At 43.9% G+C, this 22,277-nt stretch overlaps 1 protein-coding gene across 1 annotated transcript in view; it reads right to left on the minus strand.

Annotated features, from left to right (window-relative positions):
• ACADM (acyl-CoA dehydrogenase medium chain) overlaps positions 1–22,277 on the minus strand; it is a 45,260-nt gene that overhangs the window by 16,240 nt on the left and 6,743 nt on the right. Inside the window, exons 2-7 of the mRNA XM_073593719.1 lie at positions 18,577–18,682; positions 17,438–17,535; positions 17,293–17,362; positions 8,046–8,146; positions 5,237–5,317; positions 3,375–3,505 (exon numbers count right to left, since the gene is read on the minus strand). Of these exons, the coding sequence (XP_073449820.1) occupies positions 3,375–3,505; positions 5,237–5,317; positions 8,046–8,146; positions 17,293–17,362; positions 17,438–17,535; positions 18,577–18,682 (587 nt within the window). The remainder of the gene's footprint in view (positions 1–3,374; positions 3,506–5,236; positions 5,318–8,045; positions 8,147–17,292; positions 17,363–17,437; positions 17,536–18,576; positions 18,683–22,277) is intronic.

Raw genomic sequence — 22,277 nt, forward strand, 5'->3', positions numbered from 1 at the left:
ATCGGAAACACTGTTTACGATGTTCAGTCATGAATAGTCAGTGATCACTGTATCTGTTCATTCAGAAAAGGAAGGAGCCGGTTCCATTCTGACAGTTCTTTGACAGGGGGGATGGAGGTGGACACAGAGGGGGGACCTGGAGGTGGACACAGAGGGGGGACCTGGAGGTGGACACAGAGGGGGGACCTGGAGGTGGACACAGAGGGGGGACCTGGAGGTGGACACAGAGGGGGGACCTGGAGGTGGACACAGAGGGGGGACCTGGAGGTGGACACAGAGGGGGGACCTGGAGGTGGACACAGAGGGGGGACCTGGAGGTGGACACAGAGGGGGGACCTGGAGGTGGACACAGAGGGGTGCATTGGTACTAGTATCGGTGCAACCCTAATTTTTTGCATAGGTTTTAGACTACAACGCATCCAATATAAACACCAGGAGAAAGCACCCAAAGATGGGACATTTCGATGCTGTACCACCAACCAAGGAACCTTAAAGTGTCACTAATAACCAATAAAACCTGTCAAAAATCTACTGAGATGAAAAGCACATAAGGAAGGAATTTTCAGAGATTAGTGGCAAGTTGAAGCAAAGCTGGCTGTCAGCAGGACTGCGTTAGGAGAAGGACATTTTCTCCCCTGGGTCAGTACTAATAAAAAATGTTGGGCTGGTGGCCATGAGTTTAGATGCCTCACCAATAAACGTTAATCACAGCAGACTATGTGTCAATCACCATAATAATGACCCAACAGATTTAATATTTTGGGGCATCGAAAAATACAAAAAAGCATTGGAAAGGGAGCAGCAAAAAAAAAAAAAAAAAAAAAAAGAAGAAGTCTGAGCAAATTGCAATGAATCTATAGAGATGCAAACTTTGGTAGCAAAGGGGTTAACTGTAGGTCTTGACTTAAAGTGGAGCTCCACCCCCCCCCCCCCCCCCACAACAAAAAAGTTAAAAGTCAGCTAAGCAGCTACAACTACTAATTTTTACTATTAGGACACTTACCTGTCCAGGGATCCTGCAGGGTCTTCACCCAAGCCGATTCTTGGGTGTCCTCACCCAAGTGGGAGCAGATACCTGTCAAAACTAGGTGCCTGCAAGCTGAGCTTCCCCTTTTGGGTGGAGCCCCGCTTTAAACTGTTTTATTAATGATTTTTAAAAATGGTTATATAGGGTTACAATTTATAATTTGTACACTAGATGGCGGTGGAATTCAACATTTGCTACTCTTAAGCATTTAAATGAGTTTTATATTTTATAAAGATATGGTTTTTATGTCATAGAGGTCATTTTATTATACTTTTATTAAAGGATAAGTTATTTTTAGCAGGAAGCACTATGATGTTTTTTACTTTTGGAGCCATTAAGTGCCAGGCTAGATTCACACTACTGCAAAGCGATTTGCTAAAACTGGCGAGTGCAAAATCTGGTGCAGCTCTGCTAAAAAACCAATCAGCTTCCATTTTTTTCTTTTTTGTCAAAGCTTAAAGTGGAGTTCCAATGACATTTTTGAATTTTTTTTCTAATGCCTAACTCAGGATCATAACATATACTAATGCCACTCACGATTATAGTTAATTTCGCCGCTAGATTGAAGATTTTATATAAAGAAATACCTTACATTTTGCTGTTTTGGCCGTTCCCATAATGCTTGTGGGCATGTGAAGCCCACAAGCATTATCTTCCGGGATACGGTGCAGCTGAGTGACCAGGATGCACCTCCTGTTCTTGCGCACGCGCAGTATGAAAGGCTCGCAGCGCCCTAAACTTCTCACGCTGCCGTCACAACGGGCGGCGACATCGGAAGTGCCCGCCCCGTTGTGATGGCAATGAAGATATCTCACAATGGAATCTCACAATGCTGAGTGGCGACGATCCACGCTGACACCTGAGAATTATGACACCAAGCTCCCAGGAGACAGTGCGCCGAGGGAAATGATGGGATTAGCTGCGGGTGGGAGAGGGAGGAAGTAAAATTGAACAGCTTACAATCATGGTAAGCTGACTGAAAAAAAAATAAAATAACGATCAATGAAGAAAATATTGCCACTGAAATATTTTCTCATGCGGGAGGGAGCTGGGCTGGTCTGCAAGGTAAAGCCATAATGTATGCATCCCATGCTAGCACATTATGTGAAATTTACCTTAGAACAAAGCCCTTCCAGCGGCCAGAAGTCACCGCTGAGAGGGCTTCCATCTTCACCCATCTTTCTTCTCAGTTCAGACTCCGGCTCTGTGACTGGCCGGAGCCGCGATGACGTCACTCCTGCGTATTCACGCGGGAGCCACCGTTTATGGCACATGACTCTGAAGCAACGGCTCCGGTGGCCGTACCTTCAGAGCACATGCGCCGGTGAGGTCACTGGCTGCATGTATAGTAAATACCCTAAATGGCGCACGTTTAGGAGATATTTACACTCCTTATTAAAAGCTTACCTATAGGTAAAAAGAGTAGAACTAAAAGGCAAACCTTTTTTATTGTTTTGGACAGAGTTGAGAGGGATTAGAACCTATTAAGAAGATTCGCCCTCTCTATTTGTCCTGTTTACCATTATCAGTGAAAGTGAAAAATCCCAAATTTTGGGTTGTCCCCAGAAAAGTAATAGAGGGGAAATCTTCCAATGGGGAAACTAGTTCTGGTGACCTGGGGGGCCCCCAAAGGGATTCCCTTAGTTTGCAGGGATTTCCTCTCACTTCCTGTTTTGACTATGGGACAGGAAGTGAAGGGAAATCTCCCCAGTGGGAGACAGATGGCAAAAAATGACCCTCCCTTACTCCATCCAATATAAAAATAAAAATACTATATAGGAATAGAGAGAATACAGACAAGTGGAATCCTGACCTACTGCAACAGAGGGAGAGGGAGACAGGCAAGAGATAAGTCTAGCCTTAGGAGATTTATGAAACCACTTTAAAAGTCAAACTCCTACCCATAGCTAAAAAACACATTTTCTGTCAACTTTGTCTGGTTCACATGGGTCACACTAAAGCGTACGCACGTGGGTGGCTTTGTTTAACTCACACGAGGATTCACAGGTGTTCCATGCATCCCTGTGCAGGCAGTCCCAGTGATGTCAATTGGGACACAGCGGCTGAACTGACAGAGATGCTACTTCCAATCTGACATCTATGCGGGTGCATGGCCCAGAAGACACACACTGTCTGCGCAGGGGTCATGCACCCGCACCTGCACAGATGTCAGATTGGGAGCAGCATTTGTGTCTGCTGACATCAATGGGAACACCTGTGCATCCCCATGTGGGTAAACATGGTCCTGCACAAGCTTATGCTTTACTTCAACCTGTGTAAATGAGGGCTAAGGGCCAAAAGGAGCAAGGAAGAAATAAAATAATACATAAAGAACTCAACACCATACCAGTTGGCTTTGCCCCCATTGGTGATCCACATCTTCTGTCCATTGATGATGTACTCATCGCCCTTCTTCTCTGCTCTGGTCTTCAAGCCGGCCACATCTGAACCAGCTCCAGGTTCAGTTACACAGTAGGCCTGTAGGATAATGTACCATATTGACTAGTGATAGTTTAGCAAAATACAAAACTGTCTCAGTAAGCAAAAGGGCTCAGTTGGGTTCATTCCAGATACTATACACAAAATTGGAAAGCATGTCTAGAAGACTGTTGTGAAGACTGATTATCATGCAGTTGAACTACACATAAATATGTATCTGTAAATTTTACTAGCGGCAAAAAGAGCGATTCCATGTTGTAGGCTGTCTCCTCCATTCTCCTCCCACTGGCTCCCAACTCCTGTCTACTGTAGCCAAGATACGCAGGATGGAACACCTGACTGTGCTAATTGAGGATTCAATACCAAGGTTTAATAAAATTTGAGAGGTTTGGGACTATTCTGTTTATTGCCCTGAAACGGTTCTTCCAAAGCCTCTTATGCTTATTTGATTTTGCAATGTTGATCTTCTGATATTCACATTCTGAGATCCATGGTATCCCCTTTCTCCCTAATCTCCTTTCTCCATATTTTATTATCGGACATGTTTCTGTTTGTTATGCTGGAGGATTATGCTGTGATATGCCAAAGGATATTGATGTGTTTCACTCGGACCCTTCAGCCATGTTAGAAGTTAGTCTTTTTCTACAATATACAGTATTTGTTGGTTATCACGATTTTTCTCTATATTTGTACTTGATGCATACTTGTATTTTTATTGGGATTTGTTTAAACATACAAATAAATAAAATTAAAAAAAATAAATAAAAAATTGTATCTGTAATGAACAAAACTGATAAAACAAGAATACATATTATACACAGAGCGGGAGATTTACTAAAACTGATGCACAGAGATCAGCTTCCAGGTTTTATTGCCAAAGCTTAATTGACCAAGCTGAAGTAAGAAGCTGATTAAGATGTACAGCTGCGCCTTAGTAAATCTCCCCCAAAGTGTGCTACTACTTTATGCCATGTGTTACCTGACACTATGGGGGAGATTTAGCACCCGTTCACACCGATGCGTTTTGACAGTTCCAAATCGCATGACAAGTCACACCTTATTGCCAGCAATGGAACCATTCGTATCTCCACGTCTCATGTCGCAGTGATTATGAAAAAGGTTCCTGCACTACTTTTTACCAATTTCATTGCGACTTGCATAGACTTCTCTTAAATGAATTCGCAAGCCGCAATGAAATCGGCAGTGCAGATTGCACCGATGTACGGCTTTGAAATCACGCTGAAGTAGCGCGTTTTTCAAGCTGCACAGGCGTGAAGCAGGGCTTACTGAAACTGGAGAGTGCAAAATTTGGTGCAGCTCTGCATAGAAACCAATCAGCTTCCAGGTGTTAATGTCAAAGCGTAAAACGAACAAGCTGAAGTTAAAAGCGGATTGTTTACCATGCACAGCTGCACCAGATTCTGAGTGCCTCAGATTTAGTAAATCTCCCCCACATGTACAAAAAAAATAAAAAAAATGTGTCTTTACAAAAAACATCTATAATCTCGCTCTTGGCTACACACTGCAATGTAATATCCCATTCATAAAATGGAGTTTGAGGTGTGCAGCCTGCATCACATGAATTTTTTTTCTGTGCACTTAACATTGCAGCAAACTCCAAGGCCAGTCACGTGGCTTTGAGGGGCTAGAAGACCAGGCTCGCTTCAAAGCTTTTTCTTTCCTTCCATTCAAAAGAATAGCGCTCCAGACTGAGAAGCCAGCAGAGAACAATGCAAACAGCGTAAAAATAACTCCAAACTCTCTACTTACACACATCAAAGGTTCTTCTGTCATTCTTCCCAGGTACTTCTTCTGCTGCGCCTCATTGCCAGCTATGATCACTGGCATTTGCTGTAAAAAATGAACACATCTGTCACCATCTCTGAATACAATGTTCTTTCGGGTTTTCAGACAGCTAACAGCAAACCTTGTAATCATACTAAGTCATCTGTGTAAAAAACAGGCCGGGTTCACACTTGTGCGATGACAGACATCTCATATGAGTCGCATCGCAATGCTGTGCAGATCACATGTGATGTCTGTGCGATGCAAATTCAGCCATACAAACTGTATGACTGAAATCACATTCGCTCCAAGATGGTGCAGGACACTTTTTTTGGTCCGCACTGGAATCGGATCGCATGGGTTTTCACACCCATGCGATCCAATTCCTGTACCATTTAACAGTTCGCACTGCAATCTGATTTGGGGGTGTCATTAACTTTACATTGATAGCCGCAGCGGTTTGAAGATGTCAGTGTGAACCAATGTGCGATTCAGGTGTGATGCAGCAATCCGCATTGGAATCGGAGGGTTTCCCACATCGCACCAGTGTGAACCGCGACTGAGTGTACAAACCATAGTCTGCCTTTTATTGTCTCAGCTGCATTAGCTGATTAGTTGATCGAACCAAAATAACATTTACTTTTAGAATAATACTGGGCCTATTCCATAAAAAGGCGCCAATAGGAAAAATACTATGGCAGACAAAAATACCCATGGCAGACAAAAATCTGCCTTTTATGCTTCCATGTAGTCATGAAATCATTCTATTTGGGCACCGGGATATGTTCTTAGTTACATTTATGGACAAATCCAGTTTTAATATGCATTCCATAGGATGTAGTAACAGAAATGTAAGACCGCTCAGATGTCGCCCTCTAGGGGTGATGAGCGGAGAATATCATGTTCACTCGTGCCCCCCCTCTTGTTGCTACGTATAATGAGAAAACAGTGCCTGGCTACAGAATCGCCCCACACTGATCCTGCAATGTACACATTAACAGAGAAACAGACAACCCCCCCCCCCCCCCCCCCCCCAAAAAAAAAAAAAAACATGGACAACTTAAAAGCATTCTACTAGAGGAAAAAAACAAATCTTCCAATTTATTGTACTTCCAAAAGGTAAGGATTGTTCCTAAACTGAGAGCTGCTCATTGACTTCTAACAGTGATGCTTATTAAAAGGGTAAATCCACTTTCGTGGGGGAAAAAAAAATAGCACACAAAAAAAATATAGCATATACAACTGTGATAAGTCATTAAAGCTTAAAGCATAACTCCACTTTTGTTGAGAAAAAAAAAAAAAAAATTCCCCTCTGGGTGATTTATGCACATTACAAGGATTTTAACAAACTTTGTTGCAGATTCCTACCTTTTGTTATTCTGAAGAAATCCCTGTGTGTTTGTCTGTATCCATGTGGGAAAAAGTCTAATGGGAGTGGTTTTAGAATTATCAATAATCTGCTGCACTACCTGCAAGGCTCAAATTTTAAAAAAATTGCAGGGTCTACATCCCTTTAGACGTGATTTCCTATTGGGAGTATCTCACCAAAAATTACATTTTTGCTGCAGGGGGATACCTGAAATCTGACTTGTATCTTAGGCAGACTTCAGGTAAAATCAGTGAGCCAATCACACAAGCAGGAAATTATGTTTCTGGGGGGCATTCTGTATACATTCTGTGTACAGAACATCTCCAGGTTGCCATATTGCATTTTCTGAAAATTACAGAGCTGCAGATTGAAAAGGAAAGGTAACTTTTAGTAACATTCAATTACAATATGACTGGTGCCGCAATTGTATACGCTATATTTTTTCTTTATTTATTTATTTTCTTTATTTGCCATTACCCCCCCCCCCCCCCCCCCGTGAAAGTGGAGTTACCCTTTAACCACTTCAGCTCTGGAAGTTTTACACCCCTTCATGACCAGGCCATTTTTTTGTGATACGGCACTGAATTGCCCTTTTTTTCCCCACAAATAGAGCTCTTTTGGTGGTATTTGATCACCTCTGCGGTTTTTGTTTTTCTCGCTATAAACAAAAAATGACCGACAATTTTGAAAAAACAACAATATTTTTTTACTTTCTGATATAAAACAAATATAATAAAAAAAAATATATATATTTAAAAAAAAAAAATGTAAAAACATAAAATTTCTTTATCAGTTTAGGCCAATATAGAAGGATGTAGGTCCACTCACGGAAGATCAATGGGAAGAAGCTCTGCAATCTATTAATATATGCTCTCCAAATGTGGCCCAAAAGTTCTCCCAATTATATATATTACTTAGAGTGCACTACACCCCACTTAAAAAAAAGTTTAGGCCAATATGTATTCTGCTACATGTTTTTGTTAAAAAAAAAAAAAAAAAAAAATTCCAATAAGTGTATATTGATTGGTTTGCGCAAAAGTTAGTGTCTACAAACTATAGGATATAAAATATATATATATATATATATATATATATATATATATATATATATATATATATATATATATATATATATATATATACACATACACACACACACACACACACACACACACACACACATACACATACACACACACACACACATATACATTTTATTTATTTTTTACTAGTAATGGCAGCGATCAGTGACATAGTGGGACTGCGGTATTGCGCCTGACTTTCTGCAGCTTCTAATGCACACTGAGACAGTCACAGTGTGCAGTAAATTCAGAGTAAGCTATTTCAGTGCAGGAGAGAAGCATGCACAATTGTGCAAGAGTGATGGTAAGGCTGGAGTTCAGTTGTAACTCTTCACATACTCACCCCCAGGGAGTTGGCCTCTATGGCAGTCTGAATACCAGTGCATCCATAGGCAATTTCCTCAGTAATCAGACAGGTGTCAAAGATGCCGAGGTTCAGGCCACCTGTAGGAAGACCACACATACATGAACAGAGGAGTCACATCACAGGACACAATGCAAAGCCATATAAATCAAAACTGGCACCACAACATGTAATGCTAATCAGTAATAGGTTCTTATGGTGCACGAGAACATAGAACAAATGTGTATCTTTTCCATAGCTTTAGCTGTTCTCTGTCAGGACTTCACTCACTTTTATACACTACATGTATGTTTCCCGTCTTCAACACATTCCTTTTGGCCGGTGCAACAGCTCGTCACAGTGATAGACCAATAAGAATGTGTGAGGCAGGAGGAACCAAGCAAACCTCAACATTATCAGAAGTGCCAGAGCATTGCCAGGACAGCCCAGCAGATACCTGCACACTAGACAGGACAGCACCTTTTTGGGGATGTTTTTTTTGTGGGATGTGGGAGAAGAAAAAAGTCCATAAATAATATTTAGGACAAACAATATAATCTACATTGAAATGTAAAACATTAAAAAGATAAGTTCATCTTTGTGAACATGTTACATGCTTCACCCACAACATGTTCCCACTCCTTCAGCCACTGCCCGATACCACCCCCTCTCATTTTGACAGCAGCCGGGGGTCTTCTTCCCACACCCGCTGTCACAAATTGAAAAGAATGCAGCCGTGCGTGGCTCCGCCCACATGACCGCATCATTTAGTCACAGAGATCTGTAAATGAATGAAGTACAAGTACCAACAGCCTTTGCAGCTGACAGCTTGTAGTTCTTAATAGGGGGTCGGCCGATTATCGGTGTGGCTGATATTTACTCTTTTTGTTTTAAGAATCGGTTACAAACTTACCGATTTTGCTTTAAGGGGTTGTACCAGGGGGATGCTTGCAGCTGCAGGCATCACCCCGGTACTGTTTTTTTAGAGCAGACAGTTTTAGAGCAGAGCAGACAGAGCTTTCCTGTAACAACTGATGCAGCATGGCTATTACAAGCAGCAGGACAGGAGGGGATGTTTCTCACCCCCCCCCCCCTCCCCTTCCGCCAGTGTCTTCCATCTCACGGGGAGGTCCGAGCGACCAGCCGGCACGTCCGCCAGCTGGCCGGTGACCCGAACAAAGCCGGAATCGGCTTTGTTCGGGTCTTGGATCTAGTAAGCCGGAAGCAGTGTCATGACATAACTTCCGGGTTACTGGCATCCTAAAAGGCGCCGGTTTTAAAAAATAGAAAGTATTCAAAAATGACGTTCTTGGCGTTTTAAATTTTTAAAGTGCAGAGGAGGGTTTTGGGGTCTTATAGACCCCCGATCACTCCCTCCATAAAGAGTACCTGTCACTGCTTAATACTGTCACAATGGATGTTTACATTCCATGTGACAGCAATAAAAGTGATCAAAAAATAAATAAAAAATTAAAAGGACAGTGTAAAAAAAAAAAAAAAAAAACTTTAAATCTACAGAATATCAGCACCTGATATCGGCCTGAAAGGCAGCCGACAAAAATTGGTATTAGCCCTAAAATAATATTGGTCGACCCCTAGTTCTTTTTTTTTTTTTTTTCAAATATAAAGTTTATTAACCTCCAAACATGGGCGGAGATCCCACCGATACAAGCAATTATACAGAGAAAAACCATGTTACAATTGTGGTATATAGAAGAAAAGTATGCATTTCAAATGCCAAGTAGGTTTACAAAACTTAAAGTACATAAACAGATGGCTTGTCTACCGTTAAGGTACATTCTATGGAAATTCTCATCTCGAATTGGGCTTAAAGTCATCTATTTATGGTGGTCCGCCCCCAATTTCCACTTTACTCTAAAAAGAAACTAAAGTATCCGAAGGGTAGCAAGAAGATGTAGAAAGAGCGAAAAAGGAGAGGTGTGTAAGGGGGGTGAAGTGGGGAGGGGAGAGAACAAGGGAGAAGGGGGAGGAAAAGGGAGGGGGGGACAAAGACATGACGGTAGATAGGTCTACTCTTAAAATCCGGCTAAGAAGACGAGGTCCACCTATTCAACTCAAGAGTCGTTGACCTTCATCCGAGAATATGAACATATTCCAATTGTCCCATGTCTGTTTAAACGTCTCTTGCTTATGTTGTTCTGTCAAAATCAAGTCCTCCATCCGCTTAATTTCCTCCACTCTTTGGAGCCAGAGTTTTATAGGGGGAGGGAGGGTCTGCTTCCAGAAAATGGGGATGCATCCCTTTGCTGCATTGAGTAGATGTCGCACAAGTGATTTTTTATATGTCTTAATGGGTACCGAGGAGAGGTGGAGAAGGAAAAAGGCGGGGTCTTCTGGGACTATGTACTCAGTAAATTTTTGTGTAATTCTCCTAACTTCACCCCAGAAGGGCTGTATCTTAGGGCATGTCCAAAAGACATGGATCAGAGTTCCCTCCTCCTCTTCACATCGCCAGCATACCCCAGAGGAGTCCGGGAAGCATTTTTTTAGTCTAGATGGTGTCATGTACCACCTAGTGAGCAGTTTAAAGTTGGATTCTTGTATCTTGGCGCATAGCGAGGATTTGAGGGAGAGGGTAATGATCCGAGCCCTTTGTGAGGGTGAAAAGGTACAGCGTAGGTCTTTTTCCCAACTGGTAAGACAAGTCAAATGCGGTTGCTTCGTTGGTGTATTTAGGAGGGAGTACGTTTGTGATAAAATATGGGCCAATGGGGTGTCCTCAGAACATAGTGCCTCAAATGGCGTTAGGTCTCGGGTAAAGTTATGCGGGTCTGGGAGTGAGCGGAGAAAGTGGTGTAGTTGCAGTGCTTTCCAGAAAGAGAGACGGTACATACCCGTTGGGTTAGAGAGTTCTGCTAGAGTCGGCCATTTCCCACCGCTAATGAATTTGATTGCGCAATCCCTCCCTGTTTCTCCAAGAGACGTTATTTCCCTTGCTTCCATACCTGGTTCAAATTTTGGGTTGCCCAAAACTGGAAATAGGGGTGAGGTCTTTGATGTGAGAGCTGTGTGGAAGGCAATTTGGTGGCTGTTCCTCAGGGTGGTTCCTATAAGAGGGTGAGTTTTCAGAGTGTTTGGGAGATCGCCTACACACCACAGTGCCCCCCCAAGAGGCACACTCGACTGTGATTGTTCGAGGTTGATCCATAATTTGGAGGTACTATTTCTCCTCCAGTCGAGTATACGACCCAGGTGCGAGGCCATGCAGTACAAGCGAATATTGGGCATTGCCAATCCCCCATGTTGTTTGGGTAGGGTTAGCTGTAGGCGGCGTAAGCGAGGTCTTTTGTGTGCCCATATGAATCTTGTAAAGAGTGCGTGGGTCTGTTTAAAGAAAGAGGACGGGATATGAATTGGTAAGGCTTGAATAAGGTAAATGAATTTCGGTAAAATACTCATTTTAAGCAAATTGCATCTCCCGAACCAGGAGCGGAAGCCCGAATGCCATCTATCTAACAATGCCCGGGTCTTTGCCAATAGTGGAGGAAAGTTTAGATCAAATGTTCTTGTTACATCTGGAGGGATGAGTGTGCCCAGATACTTTAGTGCTGATGAGGTCCATTTAAATTTAAAGTTTGACTGGAGGTCAGTCAGTATGCTGGGGGGGACTGAAACACCCATAGCTTCAGATTTAGTGAAGTTTATTTTTAAATTTGAGATTTCCCCATATGTTTTGAACTCTCGCATTAGATTGGGGAGGGAAATTTTAGGATTTGTTAGGGAGAACAAAAGATCATCAGCGTAAGCTGAGATCTTGTAGTGTGTGTTACCTACTTGAAGTCCTGTTATGTCCGGGTGCGACCTAATTCTGCATAGGAAGGGCTCAAGGGAAAGGGCAAATAGCAATGGAGACAAAGGGCACCCTTGTCTCGTGCCATTCCTAATGGGTAAGGGGCGTGAGAGTACACCATTGGCCTTCACTTGTGCTGATGGAATCGAGTAGATGCTACCAATCCATTTCATCATTCTGTCTCCTAAGCCGACCTGACGGAGCACCGAGAACATATAGTTCCAGTGCACCCTGTCGAAGGCCTTTTCTGCGTCGGTACTAACAAAAATGCTGGGGATTTTCCTAGTCTTAGCTACATGGACAAGGTTAAGGACCTTAATGGTATTATCCCTGGCCTCTCTGGTAGGGATAAATCCCACTTGATCTAGGTGGATCAGGGAGTTGAGATGTGACGCCAATCTAGTTGCTATGATTTTAGAGAATAATTTAAGGTCGATGTTTAGAAGAGATATGGGTCGATAGCTCCCACATGAGCATGGATCTTTCCCCTCTTTGTGAATTAGAGAAATATGAGCTTTAAGAGTATCGTTAGGGAAGTTAGAACTCATCCCTAGTGTGTTGAAAAATGTCACGAGTCGTGGGCCTAATACCGATAAGAAAGTCTTGTAGTATTGGACTGTATAGCCGTCGGGACCTGGTGCTTTACCTATCTTCATGGATTTGACTGCCGTTTGTAATTCTTGTAATGTGATTGGTTCCTCTAACAGGGACTGGGTTTCCTCAGGTAGTGAGGGCACTCGGGCTTCCGAAATGTATTTTTCAATATCCGCTAGACTGGAGGGAGGAGAGGGGAGATTGTATAGGTCAGAATAAAAGGTTTCAAAGCCCTGTGCGATTTGCTTTGGCAAGGTGGCCTTTCTACCATTTGGTAATGTTATCTGCGGAATGTACGAGGCTGCCTTAATTTCCTTTACCGATCTGGCCAGCAGCTTACCACATTTCTCCCCCGACTCATAAGACCTCTTGCGGCAAAACTGCAGAGCAGCTTTTGCTTTATAGAGAAGTAGGTCTGTAATTTGTGCTCGCAAAGTCCCCAATTTCAGTTCAAGGTCTCGATTGGGCAACTGTTTATGTTGCAATTCCAATGCAGATAGGTCAGAGAGTAACTTGGTAAGCCGTGCGTTCCTCTCTTTTTTGATAGTGGCCCCATGTTTAATGAGTATACCCCGTATCACACACTTGTGCGCTTCCCACAAAATACCGGGGTCACAGTCCTGGGAATCGTTTTCCTGAAAATATGTATCTATGGCTTTGGACACATCTCCCAGCACCTCCGGAATCTGCAGCAAGCTCTCATTTAAGCGCCAGAAGAGAGACCTCGGGGATGGACTCTCGGTGAGTGTGTATGTGAGGTGGATTGGCGCATGGTCTGACCATGTAATCTGACCAATTGTGGATGTTTCCACCAGGTGTAGTTGGTCATGTGGCAGCAGGAATAGATCTATTCTGGAGTATACTTTGTGAGGGGAGGAGAAGAAGGTGTAATCCCTCTCTCCCGAATGTTGGAGTCTCCAAATATCAATTAGATGGGCCTCGTGCATAGATTGTTTAATACATTTTCGGTGAGACTGTGACAAAGAGGAAGTGCCAGAAGACGTGTCCACTGAGGGATCTAGGGGTGCATTAAAATCTCCCCCCAGGATCAGCTGACCTGCTTTGAATTCCATCAGTTTCTTGATTGTTTTCCTAATAAAGCTTGCCTGCTGCTCATTGGGGGCATAAAGGGTGGCCAGCGTAAACTGAGCCTCTCCCACATGTCCCTTTAGGAATAGGTAGCGACCCTCGGGGTCTGCTAACATCTCCTGGAGTCGCCAAGGCAGCCTACTAGAGACTAAGATCGACACCCCCGACCCCTAGTTCTTAATGAACTACTAGGGAGCTAGTGAGCGCTCTAGGTAGTTTGAGTCCTTCCATCATTGTGTAACTGTCCGTATGAGGTATGAGCAGACACCTACACCTGAGTCTGCAGAAGCCTAATATTGCACCTGTGATCTGCTGATTGAAAGTGCAATGTTCTACAGGCTCCTAAAAAAAAAAAAAAAAAAAAAAAAAAAAAAAAAAGGGGTTTTAAAAAGGTGAACATATCCTTCAAGCTAATTACATTCACCTAAACAGTAAGCCCTGGTTCACATCTACACAATTTCCCTGCGGGTGTTTCTGCTGGTGCACAGGGCTGCTGTACCCTCTGAAAACACAGGGAAAAGGTCTCTACACGTTTTCAGAAAGTGTAGCTGCAGAGAAACCACATAGTTGTAATGGTACCCCCAAAAAAAATGTTTGTGTTTTTTCTGCAGCTGCATGAAGGCATGTGATTACAAGCCTTCCCACTGCTTGCGTGAACCTAGCCTAAAAAAATTGCTGAAAAAGAAGCCATCCCTGACCTCCCTAACTGCTTTTGAAATTATTCATTCTCTAAGGGCTGAAACACATTCTTCCGCTGTAATAACATTAATGCAGCTCACGTTACATGCATTAGCACACTTCACTGCTGCTCATATTAAATAGCATCCCAACGAACTAAGGCAATGCAGCTCTAACACACCAGTGTTGCAGCACACCACAACACACAGTAATGTGCACAGAGTCAAAATGCTGTGCATCTCCCTTTTTAGGACTTTTTGGTGCATTGCCAACCCATTAATTTGTATATATTTATAACACCCCCAAGTTCCAGTGAGATCCCAGGGAACCCCAAGAAGTTCACTTTATGCTCTAACACGAGATCGACATCTTGTAAGATAAAGGCTACTCGCATTCTCCAGGATCTCGCTAAAATCATCGGGACAATACCCCTTTTAGTGAAGAAGGCAGGGGGAAATATTAAAGATTTTCCCCCGCATTTATTTTTACATTGTTTTACTTTTCTACAGCATTAAGCCTGGATTCATATCACATATGCAAACACAGATATTGCATGTTATTCACACACATTGCTGGTGCAGATCACATGCGATGTCTGTGCAATGCAAATTCAGCCATATAGTTGTATAGCTGAGCTCGCATTGGATTCACAAAAAAAAAAAAAAAAAAAAAAAAAAAAAAAAGGATGCAGGAACCTTTTTTTTTTCCTTTGCGCTAGAATCAGATGGGGAGCAAGAGGAAGAGGGAGGAAGGGAGGAAGGGAAGAAGGGAAGAAGGAGGAAGGGAAGAAGGGAAGAAGGAGGAAGGGAAGAAGGGAAGAAGGAGGAAGGGAAGAAGGGAAGAAGGAGGAAGGGAAGAAGGGAAGAAGGAGGAAGGGAAGAAGGGAAGAAGGGAAGAAGGAGGAAGGGAAGAAGGGAAGAAGGAGGAAGGGAGGAAGGGAAGAAGGGAAGAAGGGAGGAAGGGAAGAAGGGAAGAAGGGAGGAAGGGAAGAAGGGAAGAAGGAGGAAGGGAGGAAGGGAAGAAGGGAAGAAGGGAGGAAGGGAAGAAGGGAAGAAGGAGGAAGGGAAGAAGGGAAGAAGGAGGAAGGGAAGAAGGGAAGAAGGAGGAAGGGAAGAAGGGAAGAAGGAGGAAGGGAGGAAGGGAAGAAGGGAAGAAGGAGGAAGGGAAGAAGGGAAGAAGGAGGAAGGGAGGAAGGGAAGAAGGGAAGAAGGAGGAAGGGAAGAAGGGAAGAAGGAGGAAGGGAAGAAGGGAAGAAGGAGGAAGGGAAGAAGGGAAGAAGGAGGAAGGGAGGAAGGGAAGAAGGGAAGAAGGAAAGAAGGAGGAAGGGAAGAGGGAGGAAGGAAAGAGGGAGGAAGGGAAGAAGGGAAGAAGGAAGAAGGGAAGAAGGAGGAAGGGAAGAAGGGAAGAAGGAGGAAGGGAAGAAGGGAAGAAGGAGGAAGGGAAGAAGGGAAGAAGGAGGAAGGGAAGAAGGGAAGAAGGAGGAAGGGAAGAAGGGAGGAAGGAGGAAGGGAGGAAGGGAAGAAGGGAAGAAGGAGGAAGGGAAGAAGGGAAGAAGGAGGAAGGGAGGAAGGGAAGAAGGGAAGAAGGAGGAAGGGAAGAAGGGAGGAAGGGAAGAAGGGAAGAAGGAGGAAGGGAGGAAGGGAAGAAGGGAAGAAGGAAAGAAGGAGGAAGGGAAGAGGGAGGAAGGAAAGAGGGAGGAAGGGAAGAAGGGAAGAAGGAGGAAGGGAAGAAGGGAAGAAGGAGGAAGGGAAGAAGGGAAGAAGGAGGAAGGGAAGAAGGGAAGAAGGAGGAAGGGAAGAAGGGAAGAAGGAGGAAGGGAAGAAGGGAAGAAGGAGGAAGGGAAGAGGGAGGAAGGAAAGAGGGAGGAAGGAAAGAGGGAGGAAGGGAAGGAGGGAGGAAGGGAAGAGGGAGGAAGGGAAGAGGGAGGAAGGGAAGGAGGGAGGAAGGGAAGAGGGAGGAAGGGAAGAGGGAGGATGGGAGGAAGGGAAGGAGGGAAGAGGGAGGAAGGGAAGGAGGGAAGGAGGGAGGAAGGAGGAAGGGAAGAGGGAGGAAGGGAAGAGAAGAGGGAAGAGGGAGGGAAGAGGGAGGAAGGGAAGAGGGAGGAAGGGAAGAGGGAGAAAGGGGGAAGAGGGAGGAGGAGGGAGGAGGAGGGAGGGAGGAGGAGGACTTCCCCTTTTGAGTGAAGTTTTGCTTTAAGCAGAACTTTAATTTGGAGTGCAGACATGTTCAACCCCCACCTTATTGTCTCGATGCACCCTGAATGTATTTTACATAACTTAAAAGCAAATGTGGAGGAAAAGCCCAACATTACCTATTCTTAAAAATGTTTCCTCTCCCTCCTCCTACCTATCTAGCCTACCCAGTGTTAAAAAGATCTGTATACTTATTTTTCTTCAATCTGGTCAGGTCACATGATCCTGCAGCTCCATCTTCCCTGTGTAAGGGAGCGCTCAATAATGGCTGTAAATCCTGGGAGCCCATAGGCTTTCATGGTCCAACCATTGTCGGCGCTCTCTCTTCTCCCCTGCAGCAGCTGCTCACTAACACAGGGGAGCTGGAGCTGAAGAATTACGTTGCTAGAACAGAACACATTAAAAAAGGTAAGAACACAGTTTTTTTTTTACAGAGGAAATGCAGGCTAGGTAGGAGGAGGGGGGATGGAATGTTTTTAAGAATAGTTAGTGTTGGCCTTTTTTCTTCCACTTTAAAAAGGATAAGTTCACCTTTTGGGAAACAAATAATAAATGCACATATTTTTGTAGGGAAAAAAAAATGTGCATTTATTATTTTTTCCCCAAGGAGCCTGAAAAGCATTTCACCTGTGAACAGTGAATCAGGGGTGAAATGCTGGACTCCTGCAAACAAGCCGTGCAGCATTCAGCCTGTACCTGCATAGGGGCTGTTTATATGCCGCAAAGCTTGTGAATGAACTACGAGGCCGCTCATCAGCGACTTTGAAGGCCATTCAGAACTGCAAGCCGTCAGCCGCAGAGGCTGATGATACTTGTAGTTCAAGTCATTCACAGGAAACTGTGAATTAAAGAAGTGGCCATGGGGGCGGAGCTTAAAACTTACCGCAGCTTTCTGGAATATGTCCGTTCATCAAACCAAGTTCCCAGGCCCGCTTGATGAGGGGAACCGGATACTAAGGCAAAAGAGAGAATTGCTTTAATAAAATTGCAATCCTTTGTAATCGATACAAAGAAATAACGCAGCTCACCTCCCCGGTTTTGTCATAATGAGCGGCTGCTGGAACGACCTCTTCCCTGGCAAATTTTCGGGCTGTAGCCTGAAACTCTTTCTGTTGCTCGCTGAGCTCTGTGTAGACAAAACACATCAAGAATTCTTCAGCAAAGCAAAAAAGAATATGCAATGTGCAGTTACACATGGCAAAAAAAAAAAAAATAAAATGAAACACAGAGGATGTCAATGCTAACTTCCATCTGAAGATGCTGGTTGTCTGACTTCATGCACAAATGTCTCTGCAAGTCGCACCCGATATCGCCAAAAGTAGTGCAGGAACTACTTTCGACAATAGGCTGGACCTGTCAAATCGCATGACAAGTCGCTCCAATGTGAATGGGGGCTCAAAGATGAATGTAAACAAGGGAGGTTTATGGAGAAGGGAAGGTGTTCTGTAGTCCATCAAGGGAAAACTCGGCAGAGATGACAACACGACCTGGGATTTCAGTGAGACACAGGCAGCTCACTACAGCAAGATCAACCAGTATTTTTCTGTACTTGTAGAACTTTCGGGAGACAAAACATGGGATAATGTGCATGTGCAAGGGCTTGTTAATCCTTTGAAGAGCAATCCACATTGGATAACTTTTCAGAGGTTGTTTGGACGGGAAGTAAGGAGGCATTAAGCCCACCGTTATGCAGCAACTATGTAATTTGCACTTGAACAGGTCACACTCCATGGGTGCTGTGATGAAACAATAGAAGAGATAACTTTTGCAGCACTGTGGTGCACCACATCACATTCGTAGGATGTGTATATCCCCGTACGGCTGCCTTTGTACCTTGGGGGGTAGGGGGGTGGGGGGCAGTAAAAATGTGGCTCAGTCACATGTTTTTATGCCCCCCCCCCCCCCCCCCAACCCTAGGCCTAAGAGATGTATTGCATATGTGCTTTTGCCAATATAAGCTGATCTGTTATTACTACACACATAGCAGTACCTTCTGAAACTTCTTTCATCAAGAACAATTACTTGTTTACAAGCCAGACCTTGTTTCCCTATAACACGGAATTACCTGTGCCTCCCATTTAGACCTGCTGCCAAATTCTACCCAGGCTCCCTGATGAATGCCTCAGATGCTAATTATAATGCCAATCTGCAGATAGTGGAAACTTACCGAAGCTGTAGCCAGGATGGGAGGAGGCGGAGGCGGAGGCAGAGACGGCAGTGTGGGGGGCCGTGGACTGGGCTCTCCAGCCTTGTTTAGCGATGTGTTGTAGTACCTGCACAAAAGTCACAGATAATTAGACACAAAAACCAATCTATTTTTCCAACAACTCTCCTCAATCTTCTGATACGCCACACCCTTCAGCTCTTTGTATTAATGAACTGCAAGTCCTGACATCTTTTGCAGCTGTCGGCTTGTAGTTCTCAATGAACACGTTCACCTTTTTTTTTTTTTTTTTTTTTAAATTCCAGCTTCACTATGAACCAATCAATATATACCATTAATGTACTTCTGTTGCAGAAAAGAAAAAAAGTTTTCTATGTATTTTAAGACAAGGCCTTACCTCGGCCTCCAGCTTGTTCCATAGAAATGTTCATGACTTCCTGGTATATAGATTTAGGACATGAAAACTTTTAAGACACAGGAAGTAATTCACCAGCTGACCTCATTAGTACACGCCCTGTGCAATCAGATTATAAAGTGTATGGTGAGCTTCAGGGCCCGTACGCACGATCCGAAAATCAGACAAAAGGATACCGCTTTTGGAGCGATCGTGCGATAATCGGATCGTTAGTACAGAGCTTTCGACAGCCGATCACAACAGTTTATCCGATCAGACAAGCACGAAAATTTTTCTTGTACGATACCAGATCGTACGATTTTTATTTAATCAGTACAGTTGTCGTTCGAAAATACAATACAAATCTACAATAACACATTACATCACTTCCAATTTTTTATTCTGTCATACGAGAATTTTCGTAACTTTAGTAACCTCTCAAATTTGATATACGACTAGCATGCAAAAAAAAAAAAAGTTGTCTGATTTTTAGGTCATGTGTACGGGCCCCCATTAGGCTGGGTTCATATTGGTGCGATGTTAGACATCGCATGTGATTTCCATCGCATTGCAGTTTGTATGGCTGAATTCGCATCGCATTTGGACCAAAACGGTACATGACCCTTTTTCGGTCCGCACTGCTTGAGGTGATTGTAGCCATATTAGTGCAACTGCGATAGAGACAATTGAGTACTATCCGTGATGCTTTTTTTTATTTGCACTAACATACAATTTTTCAGGACAAGCTTTCGGGGTATGTCCCCATTAGTACTGCTGGGACCTTGAAGAAGGGGACATACTACAAAAGCTTGTCCTGAAAAATTATATGTTAGTGCAAATAAAAAAAGCATCATGGATAGTACTCAACTGTCTTTGGTCCGTACTGAAATCCTGTACCGTTTCACAGTTCACACTACGATCTGCAAACCGATCTGGAGGGGTTATTACTTTACATTGACACCCACCAGTGGCGACTGGTGGTATCTTTTTTTTTTTGGGGGGGGGGGGGGGGGGGGGGGGGGGGGGAGAGAGACACTCCACCCGCCGCCAAGCACCCCCGGTCGGTCATCAGTCCCGCACTTCCATCGCCCCCCCCCCCCCCCCCCCCCCCATCTAGGTCACAGGCAGCGCTTTCTCCGGGAGTCAGCTTTACTCTGCATCTCCTCCTCCTCAACTTCGACGGCTTCCCCTGCGTCTCCTCCCTGGCAGCCAATAGGAACGCTTCTCTTCTCGGCCAATCTGGTGACAGGTCTCAGGACCCACTTCCTGATTGTCCGGGAGGAGAATCAGGAAGACAATAGCGAATATTAATTTGCTATTGTCACATAACTGGGTGGGCTCAGGGCGCAGTGCGCTGTGCCCCAAACTCAACCTTTTTGAAGCCAATTAGAGCCTCGGGCTCTGATCATGCATTTCTAAAAAATAAAAAATAAAATAAAATAAAAAACCCATTGGAATGCATGTGTCCGGCACCCTTTATGTAGCTTAGGGGCCAGGCGCATGGATTAGGGGGGCGGTGCCCCTGCGCCCCATATGGACGGGCCATCACTGACACCCACAATGGTTCGCAGAAGGTAGTGCGAACTGCCTGCGAGTGGCATGCGATGCGGGAACCCGCACTGGTTCCCGCATCGCACAAGTGTGCACCTAGCCTTACAGGAACACATTTCTGTTTTCAATACTACAGCATGCATGTCAGTACAGAGGTGGGTGGTAGTAATCTGGAGGGGAAGGGCAGGTGCCGGTGTTTCGTCAGCGACCCATCAGATTACGTAACGGAAGTGACTTTCCACTTCTATCAGCTGAATACTTACTGCACATTCGTAGCAGGTTTGCTAATCTGACAGAGCAGTTGCAGTCAGAAGGCAGCAGTGGACATCTTACTACACCCAGCTACGTCTTGAATTTCACAGGCATTTTAGCAATAAACGGATATAAATACATATAGTATATTAACATCCGTAATGCTGGACACCAGCAGTAGGAAGGTGGCGGAGGCCATCTTGGTACACCCCACACTGATCAGCCTTAAACCTTTACACTTTGAAAATGTAACATGAAAACAGCATGACAGATCTGAATATACCATGTTTATTTATATACACGTTCACTTTATTGGTAAAATGACTGTGAAATTCAAGACTGTGTGTAGTAGGATGTCCGCTGGCATCTTATGACTGCAGGTGTTCTGTCAGATTAGCAAACCTGCGCATGCAAAGTATTCAGCCGACGGAACGTCACTTCCGTTACCTAATCGGATGGGTTGCAGATTGACAAAACACAGGATGTGTGCTAATGAGGTCAGCTGGTGAATTACTTCCTGTGTCTTAACAGGCCTTGTCCTAAAACACATAGAAAGCTTTTGTGCAACAGAAGTAAGTTAATGGCATATCGGTACATAGGGAAGCTGGAATTTAGATAAACTCTACCAGGTTCCTAAAGATATAAAATTTTCAGTTCCCTGCAATACAAGACAGATTATATTGGGGGTGTGGGGAAGGGTGGATAGTTCACAGCTCCCACCTCCCTGCTGTTCCATCATTGCAGACTCTAAAGCCTCTTTGGCATTGAACACATGAAGGAGTGTTGGGCCTTGTGCACATATATTTTTGGTATTCAGAATCTTGCTGGAAGGAAGAGATTCTGCGTAAAAAATGGTCCATACTGCATCTAAACTCAAACAGCTCTACACCACGTATACAGCAGGTCTGTATGATCCAAGAAGCATACAGTGCCTTGAAAAAGTATTCACACCCCTTGAAATTTTCCACATTTTGTCATGTTACAACCAAAAACATAAATGTATTTTATTGGGATTTTATGTGATAGACCAACACAAAGTGGCAAATAATTGTGAAGTGGAAGGAAAATGATAAATGGTTTTCAAATTTTTTTACAAATAAATATGTAAAAAGTGTGGGGTACATTTGTATTCAGCCCCCCTGAGTCAATACTTTGTAGAACCACCTTTCACTGTAATTACAGCTGCAAGTCTTTTTGGGGATGTCTCTACCAGCTTTGCACATCTAGAGAGGGACATTTTTGCCCATTCTTCTTTGCAAAATAACTCAAGCTCTGTCAGATTGGATGGAGAGCGTCTGTGAACAGCAATTTTCAAATCTTACCACAGATTTTCAAGTGGATTTAGGTCTGGACTTTGACTGGGCCATTCTAATATATACATGTGCTTTGATCTAAACCATTCCATTGTAGCTCTGGCTGTATGTTTAGGGTTGTTGTCCTGCTGGAAGGTAAACTTCCGTCCCAGTCTCAAGTCTTTTGCAGACTCTAACAGGTTTTCTTCTAAGAA

The sequence above is a fragment of the Aquarana catesbeiana genome, linkage group LG07, assembly GCF_042186555.1.
Source record: "Aquarana catesbeiana isolate 2022-GZ linkage group LG07, ASM4218655v1, whole genome shotgun sequence".
NCBI lineage: Eukaryota > Metazoa > Chordata > Amphibia > Anura > Ranidae > Aquarana > Aquarana catesbeiana.